At 33.9% G+C, this 13,374-nt stretch overlaps 2 protein-coding genes and 1 long non-coding RNA gene across 6 annotated transcripts; 2 read left to right on the forward strand and 1 right to left on the reverse strand.

Annotated features, from left to right (window-relative positions):
• The first annotated feature begins 1,859 nt into the window (after window positions 1-1,859).
• Window positions 1,860-4,010, forward strand: LOC132904358 (uncharacterized). The gene is made up of 3 exons (XR_009657562.1): window positions 1,860-1,901; window positions 2,833-3,014; window positions 3,798-4,010. It is a non-coding gene; the product is annotated as an uncharacterized LOC132904358 (long non-coding RNA).
• A 3,885-nt stretch (window positions 4,011-7,895) lies between these two features.
• LOC106137020 (4'-phosphopantetheine phosphatase) lies at window positions 7,896-10,140 on the forward strand. Of its 3 annotated transcripts, none has more exons than XM_013337753.2 (5): window positions 7,896-8,294; window positions 8,456-8,661; window positions 9,072-9,202; window positions 9,295-9,583; window positions 9,744-10,140. In XM_013337753.2, exons 1-5 carry the CDS (start codon window positions 8,056-8,058, stop codon window positions 9,947-9,949), a joined length of 1,071 nt encoding a protein of 356 aa, XP_013193207.1. In that variant the 5' UTR covers window positions 7,896-8,055; the 3' UTR covers window positions 9,950-10,140. The 3 variants fall into 3 exon arrangements, with proteins under 3 accessions (XP_013193207.1, XP_060810424.1, XP_060810423.1); XM_060954441.1 differs by having other exon boundaries at window positions 9,295-9,579; window positions 9,744-9,894; XM_060954440.1 differs by having other exon boundaries at window positions 9,295-9,661; window positions 9,744-9,880.
• A 278-nt stretch (window positions 10,141-10,418) lies between these two features.
• Window positions 10,419-12,394, reverse strand: LOC106137021 (transport and Golgi organization protein 11). Of its 2 annotated transcripts, none has more exons than XM_013337754.2 (5): window positions 12,252-12,394; window positions 11,904-11,991; window positions 11,697-11,826; window positions 11,254-11,524; window positions 10,419-10,976 (listed from the first exon to the last, which is right to left on the reverse strand). In XM_013337754.2, the coding sequence occupies exons 2-5, from the start codon at window positions 11,973-11,975 to the stop codon at window positions 10,769-10,771; spliced, it is 681 nt and encodes a 226-aa protein (XP_013193208.1). In that variant the 5' UTR covers window positions 11,976-11,991; window positions 12,252-12,394; the 3' UTR covers window positions 10,419-10,768. The 2 variants fall into 2 exon arrangements, with proteins under 2 accessions (XP_013193208.1, XP_060810425.1); XM_060954442.1 differs by having other exon boundaries at window positions 11,904-12,105; window positions 12,252-12,387.
• Between the last annotated feature and the right edge of the window lie 980 nt (window positions 12,395-13,374).

A 13,374-nucleotide genomic window follows, 5' to 3' on the forward strand; every position in this document is an offset into this window, starting at 1 on the left:
AATCTACCAAAGACCTGACCATTAAGCTGCGCGATACCTGCTGCTTATACACTATGTGAACTATCCAACTCCAGTCGAGACGGAGCAATCCGCAATGGAAACGGAAACAGATGTATCATACGTTAATTCGTATGTAAACAGATAGAAATGCAATCGCGGCCTGAACAAAATAAGACTAAGACTCGGGAAATTTATACTAGGAATAGTATGTAGGTATACCTATACTAAATTGCTTTAGTGTAGCACCGTCTATCATGTAATGTTTCACTCATTTCACTTAGTGATGTGCCAACTCGGAAAAAACAAAACTCGATTTAACTCGAGTTAAAATCAACGTAACTCGGGTTGAACTCGAATTACGTAACTCGAGTTAACTGGATGGACAAGTAAATGTTTTTTTTTAGTTTTTTGGGTTCTTTAAAAAATTGGAACAGACAAATTATATTTTTATCTGTTTTAATTCTTTATTATATTATATTATTTATTTATAATGTATTGGGAGTATAGCGACTAACTAAAGAAACAAAAAAAGTAATATTTACTATCAATTAAACTACGAATTATATAGCAGTCTTTTTAAAATAAAATCAGACTAACATTATGATGTAAGTATGAACATAGGTACATTTACAGGCTCATAATTGTTTTATAATCAGTAATCACAATATTTTAAAGGAAATAAGATAATTAGTATCACAAAGAATATTTTTTCGTTAGTTAAATTATATGCTTATATTTTTGTCTTAAATATATCGTAGGTACTATTAGATACTATAAAGGAAAATGTCAAATAATTTTAAAACAAAAAGAAAAGTTTTCGAACTCGAGTTAGAGAGAATTCAACTCGAGTGGATTCGAGTTACGCCCAACTAGAGTTGACTCGAGTTAGGTACTCGAGTTAACCATCACTAATTCACTTTACTTACTTGGAGTGGAAAAATAATGATATGTAGATCATGAGTTAATTACCACCAGATTATAATAATTGATAAGGCCATTAAACATTCTAAGACAATGATATATTTCCAGTTCCGGAGCTGGCGCTCTGTGCTTTGCTCACGAAGATGAAAATGTTGCGCTCAATGTGCGACGTAGCGGGGAATGTCCGCGCGAGCCTTCATGTCGGTGACAAAGCAAACATGGATATGTCACCGGCTCGGCGACGCTGGCTGTTAATGTCAGTTCTGTTATATTTTTGTGTAATGCATAAAATTCTAATGTATTGTTTTAGCGTCAGGCAACTGAATTGAAGCACCCCTTCCTTCTGCCATGCGAAGGATTGTCTAATGGGCCGGCTGCTGAGTTAGTAGCTCGAACCTAATAGAGAAGAGTGTTCTGAATACTGAATTACAATCAGCACTATTTGACTGTTATTCTCTTTGAATAATCTGATAGGTCATGAGTGAATTGTCATGTCTGTCTGACATCTGACAAAGACAAGTCAAAGAATTTATGATTTGATTTAAGAATAGAATACCTATTATTTATTTCCCTGATTTGATCACTGCCTACCTACGTTTGTGTATTTTAAGCAATGAAATAATATTCTATGGAGGTGCCCTAATTGTTCAACTTGACTCAGAAATAAAAACTGATATATCTGTCTCTTTCTCACAACAGTGGTTTAACGGGAGAAAAAACGTTTACACTCTTTTATCAGCACCCTCTTCATTGGTTTCGATGTGTTTGTGCTGGAGCACCGCCATCTTAAGTAGCCCGCTTAGCTTACTCGTGGAAGTTATCACCGTGAGGATTTTACGTTTTTCCGAGGAAATCCCGTGTTTTTCTACTGTTTACCAAGTTGTGCTTATATTAATCGTTAATAAACAACAAATGAAGTATTCAATAGCATGTTGTGGCTTATGCCAAAGCAAAAATAGGCCGAATTTAACCTTTCACCGGTAAGTGGTTAATATTTGGTTAAATTATTGTCTATCATACAGTGTATTTAATGAAATGTGTTTAAAAACCTTATAACTTTTAATCTTCTTTGTTGTGAGCTTTAAAAAATTGTAATATTCTCAATATTTCATTCACATCGAAAACATAAACACGTGTGCTAGTGTTGAACATCATCGAACATAGAATCTTATCGATAAACTAGCTGTGCCCGCGACTTCGTCCGCGTGGAATAGTTATTTGGACATCATGAAAGCCCTCAAGGACAAATAATTTTCCCCGTTTTTTTTTCACATTTTCCATTATTTCTTTGCTTCTTATAGTTGCAGCGTGATGTTATATAGCCTAAACATTTTTTATTTTTAAATTGTTATATATTCTATGATGTTCATTGAAATTAAGTGATGTCCAAGACAATTTTGTTCACAATTAAGTACTCATAAGCAACAATACATTTATTTGGATAAAGATTAATATTATTACGTTGATACAACTCTTAACAAATAATGCATTAATTTCGACCAAATTTGGTTACCATAAGAACGGTTCTAGTGAGTTTATCTTAAAAGATAGACATATACTGTCGCGGACATTTTTTTAGATTATTACAAGAGGAATAATTCTTTCATACATATATTTTTGGTATCTTGAACCGTTTTTGCAGCGGAAGCCCTCAAAATGAGTAATTTTCCCCGTTTTTTTCACATTTTCCATTATTTCTTCGCTTCTAATAGTTGCAGCGTGATGTTTTATAGCCTATAGCCTTCCTCGATAAATGGTCTATTGAACACAAAAATAATTTTTCAATTGGAACCAGTAGTTCCTGAGATTAGCGCGTAAACAAACTCTTCAGCTTTATAATAGTATGTATATGTATAGTATTAGTATAGATAAGGGGCTAAGTTATGATATTGTATTTTTTTCTTGTTTTAGTTTACCAAGGAACGAATCTCGGCGAAGGGAATGGCTACAAATAATTGGCATAGAAAATATCCGGCCGGGAACAAAAGACATCTACCTATGTGTGCTCAATGCACTTTGAAGAGAGTGCATTCAATAAAACTTTAAATATAGTTAGATGGAGAGATGATGCTATCCCAACAATATTTGCAAAGGTAAATAATGTGTCAATCTATTTTTTTTGGATCCAATGAAGTTATTTAAATTTTACCCTGTAACTGTTGACCGATTATTCTGATTACCATATACTTCACAATTTCTATTTTGACTGATATTATTATTTAGCATGACGTGTTGTGATTGTGACAAAAGTACATGAAGTCTCATGTACTTTTGTCAACTCATAGAAAACATAATAAGCCTTTTTTCTGCAATTTTGTTCTGATACTTACTAATTTTCTTATTTCAATTTTGACTGAAATGTATTTTTATATTAATCGGAACAAATTTTGTTCTAGTACTCACAAAATATCTTATAAAAAGTAGTCGCAGGCCTCCATAAAAAAAATTTGAGTTGCAGGATGTCCACATTTTAATCTACCACAATCACTGGATTATCACAACCTATCACAAACACTGGTGATGAGGCTGGTGGTGTGATGAGTGTTCCTTAATGTTATTATGATATTTTTCTTTACAATGTTATAAAATGAAAAGATGTGATTGTTTTTACATGAATAAGCTCTAAAACTACGGGTCCAATTATAAAAATTATTTTAATGCTAGAAAGCTGCGTTATCCCCAAGTAACTTATTATGTGTGTACCATGGGCAAAAGCGTGGGTGTCTGTTGGTGTACAATAAAAACTTTTTAGTTACAAAAAAAATACTTATAGATTAACAATTTACCAAACATTTGAGTCCATGTTTCTATTTTACCTACCTATTATTACTTGTAACCATGTCATTTGTTAAATCTTCAATTTTTTTCTCTTTCAGGCAGACCATCCATCCCCATCTGCATTAATGGACATTACAACTACCACTGATCAACCACCAAACACCATTGATCAACCATCATGCTCAAGTAATCCTCCACGATAATGTTTATATTTTAAGATTTTATAAAAATAGAATTGCTACTTTGTTAGCAAACAACATAAAAGAACTGACGGGTTTACATTGTGGTAAACGATTCTTTACATTTCTTTACATTCTTTACATTCTTTACATAATCTGTCAAAATCGACAGAATCATCAAATTTTTGTAATGATGATTCTGTGGACGCAACACGTGATTTAAACTAAACCTTAGGTCTGTTTGTATTAGTGTTGAGGTATCTTGTGCCGAACTTGAGGAACACATTGTTATTTGTATTTATAGTCCACTCAATAATAGTTTTATTAATTTCCTGAATGTAATAAATAAATAATAATAATTTTATTTATTTTTTCACAAAATTTTTACATTTGGTGCATGCAAGTAACAGGGTTAACACTTATACTACTACTTTTAATAAAATAGGTAATTACTGTAAATTTTGTGAAGACTGGCGCTTGAAATAGGCTTAAACTGCCTGTCGTACAAGACACCAGGTCTCCACATCCTAGATAAGGCTTCTATTATAATTTTAACAAATTGTGACATATATCTTTGAACTCAGTTCACACACATATAATTATATCTATAGAACCGAGATGTTGCGTTGGGTGTATAAGATAAACAATATAGGAACATACAATATAAAAAAAAATATTTAAGGGCATACATAGGTACATATAGACACAAACGCATATATAAATATTCGTGCATAAGAAAGTGATTTTTTTTTCTTTATTTAAATTTATATTTCTCTTGCGTTGGGGAGCCTTATGCCTTATTTTTATTTTATTTTATTTTTGTTAATATGTGTTTTGGTTTTTTTTTTCATTATTTTAATGGTGTCAAGAGGTGATCTATATCATATTCATTTAGATGGAGTAAATAGTTAAATTACTTATCTTTTAATTGTTTGTTAGTGTACTTAATAATATTTAATCTGTTTTGAAGGATGGTATATATTCTTGGGGCTAGAAAGTTGTATAATCTTTGAGCAAAGCGAGTCTTACATAGGGGTACATTAAACCGATATCTTCTAGTGTCAGACAGTAAGGTTTGTGCAGAATGACGGTGAAACCTGCGAACAACATTATACTTATACGAAGAGCTTGCGTAAGCTTAGGGTCTTAGTTTTGAAATGAAGTAGCGCAGTTGGATGACGAATTGGCACAGACATGAGTACTTTCAAAACTGCTCTTTGTGCTCTTTCCACTGGTAGAAAGTGTTCCTGCGCTGCAATGGAGGAAGTTCTAAGAGTAGTTGCAAAAAGTAATAAGAAAGTAATTGTTTGCGGTGATTTTAACATTGACCTATTAGTTAGCTCCACAGTGACAACACAGTTTCGTAACCTACTTAAATGTTTTAACTTAGACAATGCGTTCTTGGAACCAACCCGCTTCATTGCCACATGCTAAATGTATTGATAATGTTTTTAGTGAAAAGAAACCAAATAATAAAAAAATAGAGGGGTACAACAACAGTAAAAAGAGAAAACGAGGAGTTCTGGAATAGTGTAAGAGAAGTATTAAAAGTTACCAAGCCAAATGAAAAGATTATTATGCTACGTGTTATTTTAATGGATGGGTGGGGTTGTAAAGCGTAATGGATATGAAAGGTGAAGGTGTTTGTTGCGTTTGGTGACGAAAAGATGAATGATAATGGAAGAAGTGTATTAGAAATTTGTCTAGAGTGGGATCTTTTTGTGTCGAACTCAATGTTTCGACATAAAAAGATCCACACCTACACAAGAGTGGAAGGTATTTTAAAAAGTATGATAGACTTTGTGATTGTAGATTAAAGTTGAAGAAAAATTGTAAAAGTAGCTGTTGAAGTGTGTGGTGTAAGTATAAGAAGAAAAAAAACAAAATCACAAAAGTGCGTGGATGAGTAAAGATGTGCAAGACTTGTGCGAGAAAAAAAGAAAGCATGGCTGGATTTGTTTGCAGTAAAAGCTAACTTAAGAATGCAAAAGGTCATGGATGAAGATGTGAATGAAGCACGTAAGGAATATAAAAAAATAACAAGATTTGGTTAAGAAAGCTGTGAATAGAAAGAAAGAAGAGTATAAAGAGGAATTTGATAAAAGGCTATCATAAGACTTTCAGTCAAATCTGAAAGTATTCTGGAAATCCGTAAGATCAGTCCGAGGAAAAACTATAACCAGTGAGATGACTAGGATCAGTTGCCAGGATGGTAGCGTTGTGAAAGGAGAAGAATGTGTGCTAAAGATATGGAAGGACTATTTTGAAAGTTTATTTGAAAAAAAGGAAGGAAATTATAAAGATTTCTGATTTAGCGAAGAAAAAGAGAATGAGATGGAAGGCGAAATTGAAATGTTCGAAATTGTGGAAGCACTTAAGAGAAGAGTATGAAAGCGGGTAAGGCTGCTGGATATGATAGTGTCGGTCGAGATGCTAAAAGCAGGAAAAGGCGTAGTAGCTAGTCAGTTGTACTGCCTTTTCAATTTGTGTTGGAGAAGCGGCCGAGTACCAAAAGATTGGTGTAAGGATGTTATCGTACCCCTATTCTATAAAGTCTATTGCTCATTCGTAGATCTGGAAAAGGCCTATGACAGAGTTAAGAGGAATGAATTTGGTCAGCACTTTCTATACATGGGGTGAGCAGTTTTTTAATACGAGCACTGAAATCCTTATATGAGGATTCGAGTGCTTGTGTCAGGATAAACGGAGCGCACACTGAGTGGTTTAAGATTGAGAAAGGCGTTAGGCAAGGATGTGTTGCGTCACCGCAACTGTTCTGTTCTGTGGCTGTTCAACCTATTTATGGATAGTTTGACAGATTTGAAAGAGCCTGAAATTGGTTTAAGGATGAATGAGTTACTAGACAAATGTCTGCTCTATGCCGACGATCAGGTTATACTGGCGTCATTAGCGGAAGAATTACAGGAGATGGTAAACTGTATGCGTGAAGCTTTAAAAGAGAAAGGAATGAAAGTGAACGTAAGTAAAACTAAAACACTGGTTTTTGAAATGGAGAAAGAAATGACAGCATGTAATATTTTGATTGGAGGAGAAAAAGTTGAGCAAGTGAAAGAGTTTGTATATCTAGGATCAAAGTTTACATCAGATGGCAAGTGTGATAGTGATATTGAAAGGAGAGTGAACGCGGGGAACATGGTGAATGGAGCTTTGCATGCCTTTATGAGCAGTCAGAAACTATCCAAAAAGGCTCGACTGGCCACAGCCAGTATAGGGGCGTGTTGGTCCCGACATTAATGTATGGGAGTGAAAGTTGGGTATGGCAAAAGAAGCACGAAAACAGAATAAATGCAGTGGAAAAGAGAGCTTAAGGAGTATGATGGGTGTGAAATTGAGTGACCGGATAAGGAACATCGTGATAAGGAAATGTTGTGATGTGAAAGAAGATGTAGTTACAGGAATAGAAAAGGGTATGTTGAGATGGTTCGGTCATGTGGAGAGGATGAATGAAAGCGGGATGACTAAGCAGATATACAAGAAGAGTGTGGAGGGAAAGGTCGGAGTGGGAAGACCTAGACGAACGTATCTTGATCAAATTAAGGACGTCCTGGTAAAGGGTCAGGTCAAAAGTACCCGAAACCGCCGAGCTTGCATGAAGAGAGTTATGAATGCGGATGAAGCGAAAGAAGTACGCAGAGATCGTGGCAAGTGGAAAGAGGTAGTCTCTGCCTACCCCTCCCGAAAAGAGGCGTGATTTTATTTATGTATGTAATTATATTTGATTTCCAAACACTTTATCAGAATGACATAGGTAATAGATACAATATTGTTGGACCTTAGATTATAGCCAAGATAGTAAGGATTCCCGATGTAAATATTTTTTTTTTAATAAATTTAATTCGGAAATAAACATCTTAACTCACTCATCCATCGATAAAATATTATCGACTAAATGAACATCTCTAGTCCGCCATGTTTGTATCCGGGTTTGTTTATTTAGGTATGCAGGAAAAGTACATGCATAGGGCACTTCCATAGGATTGTTCTTCTGAGATTTTAAGCGAATCTTGACTGTCTCTAATTATATTCTATTTTGATAAGATAAAAGTTAAGAAAGTTTGCATAATGATAAATATTACAATGGCAAAACTCAATAGACATTAAATTGAATACAATATTAAAATTTCGTTAGTTCGGATGTGGCTGTACTAGCGGCAGAATGGAACATTTCGGTCTATCTCACATATTGCACGAGCCAGATAAATACAATCCTGATACGTTGGACTTACTTGTGGATGAAGAAGCCAGAGAATACTGGTTGAATACGTGTGAGAAACTTGTGGAGAAATATGTTAACTTTGCTCTTGCTAACAATGACGATCCTACTGTAGAGATAAGAGCTCTTAAGTTCAAGACATGCTATGTTGAAGCCATTAAAGAACTTAGAATAAATCCATTGTAATTACATTTTTATTATTAAATTAAATTTGTTAGTAGAATGGTTTTCAGGAAGCTCATTTTGTAAGCTCAAACACAAAGTATCACTATAATAACAAGAATTGAATTTGATGTTTGTTTGATAGAGACCTCCATAATAATAACATTTGACTTAATTTTAGAGCTCATGGACAGCTGACTATAAGATTACTTCTTGATATCAATGAAACATGCCTCCGATCCCAAGGATTTTTCGATCTATGGAAGGATCAGAAGAAGTATGAAAATGATAATGCCCTAGCATCACTTAGCACAAGATTGGCAGAAATTGATGCAATGCCTGATGATCGCCAGAAATGGATAGAGTTAGGCAGAGGATTATTGGCAGGTATGACAGTAAATGATTGTTAAAAGATAATACAGTGGACCTCTGGTAATCTGACAAACATTATGCAGAGCAGAGTCAGACTACCAAATTTGTTAGATTATAGAGCAATGTCTTAGACCCTCTATAGACCAGATTTTTTTACAAAAGACTACCATGTAATCTGACTGATTACATATCCAATGATAAGATTATGCATCGAGCACAATAGCAGTGGCATGTACAAGTTATAAACTGTTCAAACATCTCTAGTTAGTTTATGTTCAAACTTGCATGATCTAGGTTAGCGACGATTGTCAAATTTGTTATACATATTCAGATATGTCGGAGTACAGGGGGCGCCAGATTAGATAGGGGCCAGATTATCGGGGGTCCACTGTTATTTCTTTTTTACTAATAATTACATTTTACAGGTAACATGTTTGATAGAGGTGCTCAGGCTGTAACAGACATTATTGACTGTGGTCTATATGAAGCACTAGAGAAAATACAGAAAAGACCGTGGCTTTATGATGACTTAGACAAATGGATGGATAAACTAGAGGTGGGGTTATAGTTTACCTATTACACAATACCTTTCAAATTATGTATGAATAAATTTGTGTGGAATAAAATATGAAATTGTTTTATTTTCAGAAAACAGTTCACCATTGTGCAGCTGTATTTGTGGATAACAGTGGGGTCGACATTATATTGGGGGTGCTACCATTTATAAGAGCATTATTACTACGAGGCACATCCATAATTTTGTGTGCCAATGAATGGCCAGCATTGAATGATGTAACTTGTACAGAATTAGAAGAAATTTTGCAAAGGGTAGCTCTCATTTGCCCAGTGATGTCAGCAGCTATGGCAACGGGTGATTTAGTTGTTAGATCTAGTGGTCAAAGAGGTCCATGTCTAGATCTAAGGACAATCAGTGTAGGTAGGAATGAAGGTCAACGATTTGTAATAAAGAAAAGCAATATTTTTACACCTTATCATGCAAGATTCATGTTATGAGGTCATTGGCCGTATTAATCAGCATTGCGTTTTTTCTTTGTAACATTTGTATGTATCAATTAAACGAATGTTTTTTCTTGCAGGTCTTTGTACAGAAATGAAAGTAAGAGGAGTTGATTTAATAATTTTAGAAGGAATGGGTAGAGCATTACATACTAATTTGAATGCAAGACTCGCTGTAGATTCTCTTAAATTAGCAGTAGTGAAAAATGCTTGGTTGGCGCAACGTCTTGGTGGCCCATTGTTCTCCGTGATTTTTCTGTATGAAGACAAACCAACCCAAACATAACAGTCATCAGTGTTCATTATTGTATTTGACTAATTATGGACTTTCTCAGTATTCTTGTAGAGTAAGTCATTACTTGTGAAAATATGTTCTATCCACTATTTTTCCTAGGTGCATTTATATTTTCGAATGTCGCCTATTTGTGTATAATGACTTAATATAATGTTTTCGGAATATATTGAGTGTTACCTTGAGTTTTTTTTTTATTTTCATCGAATAAGACATTTCCCTCTTGCCTGAACTATAGTGTCAATTAAAAGTGACAAATTCTATTCCAGTAGGTATCCTTCTTTGCATATTTACTCGTGATATTATAACAAAAATTATCTTGTAGTCTGGGTGTGTTATGTCAACAAAACTTCTGAAACCATTTCAATGCAGTGGCATTGTTAAAGCGCACAATGAAAGATAATTTTATAGGCCATGGCCGGTAAATAAATATTTAATAACATAAATAAATAAGACATTTTTGTGTAGTTAATTCGTTTATTTCAATAAAATTACCCATTTCTTTACTTCTATGCTAAAGGTAGACACTTGTTACTTCAACAATTCATTAAAAGTAGATGATACACAAAGTGTTACACTGATAACTTGTATGCAAATAGGTAGGTAATTGTTTGTACAAGAAATTACAGAAATGTACAGTGTGTAAAAAAAGTTACCTAAATTAAGCTAAGAAATTTTAACTCATTATACTTCAACCTTTCAGTTGTTATTATACTTCAACCTGCAGGACAAAACATTTCTACATAACTTCATGCAGTCAACAATACATTAAGGACTTCATCTTACATTTAATGACATTGTCGCTTATGAGGATTAGGATCTATTAAGCCAGGCCATGACTTTGAATAACAAATATGCTATACCAATAGCATAAGCAATCTTCTCTTTCTGCTGGCGCTGCAGCTGCTCAGCTTCTATCGACATCACACGTCTGTTTAGTTTCACAATTTGTCGTCGGAGATGCATCATTTCCTCTGCTGTGGATAATCCTTCCCCATTACCCATGGGTGGTGTTGGATCTCTGCAACAGGAATTTATTTAAAGTAAAGAGAATGATAAATTGCTCATTTCAAAACTAACGGTTCTATCTGAACGTCATTAGTATGCACCAGGAAGGCACAGTAGTTGTAAATATATTCTGTGAAATCTCTGAGAATAAAGTAACTTCTCGGTAACTGCGCTTATCTATATTAATAAATAGAACTTCATTCAAAATCAATCCATCCAAAACTGACATAAGCCATGACCAGTGAGATATACTTTTGTCATAACAGTTCACTAGAAAAAAAGTAATTTACCTCAGCACAAGTTGCGACTCTGTCATGGTGGACTCATTAAAATTGTCAGGTCTTGGTGTAGTTGAGCGAGCTCCGTCACCTTGTGACCTAAATGTCCTTGTGGAACTCCTTGGTGGGGAATTTGGAATTTGATTTGGAAAATCATCAGCAGATGGGAAATAATGCTGGTCCAGAGTTATAACACGAGGTGGTGTGCTCACTCGAATCATTCCAGGGTCAGTTGGCAGAACAGCATTGTCAAGTTGAATTTCTCGTGGTGGAGCTTTTGTGCCTGCAATAGATTTTGTATGTATATGAGATGTGATTGATTGAGATTGATAGGTGATATTTAATATTGTTAATTTATGTAATTATTATTAAATCAGGGTTAAAAATAACATATTCTTTTTTATTTACAAGTAGTAGATTATACATTGTGGAAGTGCAATTAAAACTGCCCTCACCAACATGCTGGTCTTGTCCAACAACAAGTATCCTTTCTGGCACTTTCATATCAAATTTTTCTTTTGAATAGTCCCATCCTGTCACAAGTCCATTTGGCGCACTGTCTTCGTCAACAATGTCACCTGTAGCCTGTGCACAAAACAGTTTCATCAGACAATATCCATTCAGAAACTTGTTATATGTTTACAATAATTATATACAAATACCTTAATTCTTTGTGGCACAGTCATATTGTGGCTGATGAGCCGGGCATAGGCTTCGTCTGAAGAGTACTGCATTATTACTAGAACAGACCTATACAGGAAAGATGCACTTATCAACCTTTAGTTGGGTCACTGGGATATCCAACTAACCAACATAATTCGTGTCATTTCATTGTACTTTAAGACTATAATTTATATGATTATTCTAAAAATAATAGAAACAAAAAGCGTATTTAGCACTTATCAATGAATAATGGTTTATAGTTACAGTATTTTGGTACAGAGATCGATGTAGTACTAGATTTCATTCGTATTTATAAACTATAGTACAGTTACCAAAATTATACTTACTATTCCAATAAGATAGTTTAAGTCCAAATTCTATTATTCCATTTGTAAGGTAGTAGTAGGTAAACGATAAAATAAATTGATAAATTAGTATCGTAGTGCTGTATGTACTTGACAAATTGAATTGATTGAATTAGAAGTTGGCATGCGCATGACATTTCGACTTTGACATAAAAAGAGATTAGTTTGACATTGACAATATGCAGTTCTGACGTAGCCTATTCTACCATGATCACAAAGCGCCATGTTCAACTGTCATTTCATTGGTTGGTGATTTGTAGGGATGTGACATTGCTGATAAAAAATCGATTTTTATATAATCGATTTATTTTTTAAGTATGAAAAATCGATTAACAAATAATCGATTTTTCTTAAGAAAATAATCGATTTTATTATATTGATAGATTTTTCCTAATTTTTCAATTTATGTCAAAATAAACGCCATATAAATTATATCAATAGATTTATTCATTAAAAATAAACAATAGAAACAGTAAGTTCTTATATAATCAACACAAATTAAAGTTTTTAACAATCAAGTTTGAAAAATGAAGTTTCAGCAACGAATAATGAATAAAATATCAACCGAATGTCGGTAAAATACTGTTCATCGACTAAATAAATAAATAAATATAAATGTATACGAGACAAATTACACAGATTGAGTTTTCCTCGAAGTAAGTTCGAGACTTGTGTTACGAGATGCTAACTCAACGATACTATAATTTTTTAATAAATACTTATATAGATAAACATACAAGACCCAAGCCAATCAGAAAAAGTTCTTTTCTCATCATGCCCTGACCGGGATTCGAACCCGGGACCTCAGATGTCACAGACAAGCGTACTACCGCTGCGCCACAGAGGCCGTCTATAAAGTAAATTAATCATCTAAACTGTTTTAAGAGCACAGAAAGAATACACAGATGGCGTTAATGTAATATTATGGAGCTATGATAGTATTCTTTGGCAGTTCGCGTTCCGGGCTCCAAGCCAGAAGACAAAAACGTAATGTAGTGCATTTATTGTATGATTATAAAAATCGATTTTTAATCGATTATTAATTTACAAAAAATCACGTAAAAAAATCGATTTTTACTTTAAAAAAATCGATTTTTTCCATAAT

The sequence above is a fragment of the Amyelois transitella genome, chromosome 4, assembly GCF_032362555.1.
Source record: "Amyelois transitella isolate CPQ chromosome 4, ilAmyTran1.1, whole genome shotgun sequence".
In the NCBI taxonomy this organism is placed as follows: Eukaryota; Metazoa; Arthropoda; class Insecta; order Lepidoptera; family Pyralidae; genus Amyelois; species Amyelois transitella.

What these genes read in the sequence shown, in the direction of transcription:
- LOC106137020 (XM_013337753.2), top strand. Translation starts at nt 8,056, where the DNA reads ATGGAACATTTCGGTCTATCTCACATATTGCACGAGCCAGATAAATAC. An exon ending in GAACTTAGAATAAATCCATT is followed by an intron (nt 8,295 to 8,455) that starts GTAATTACATTT and finishes ACTTAATTTTAG; the next exon opens with AGCTCATGGACAGCTGACTA. An exon ending in AGGCAGAGGATTATTGGCAG is followed by an intron (nt 8,662 to 9,071) that starts GTATGACAGTAA and finishes TACATTTTACAG; the next exon opens with GTAACATGTTTGATAGAGGT.
- LOC106137021 (XM_013337754.2), bottom strand. Translation starts at nt 11,975, where the DNA reads ATGCAGTACTCTTCAGACGAAGCCTATGCCCGGCTCATCAGCCACAAT. An exon ending in TGGACAAGACCAGCATGTTG is followed by an intron (nt 11,525 to 11,696) that starts GTGAGGGCAGTT and finishes AATCTATTGCAG; the next exon opens with GCACAAAAGCTCCACCACGA. An exon ending in GAGTCGCAACTTGTGCTGAG is followed by an intron (nt 10,977 to 11,253) that starts GTAAATTACTTT and finishes TTCCTGTTGCAG; the next exon opens with AGATCCAACACCACCCATGG.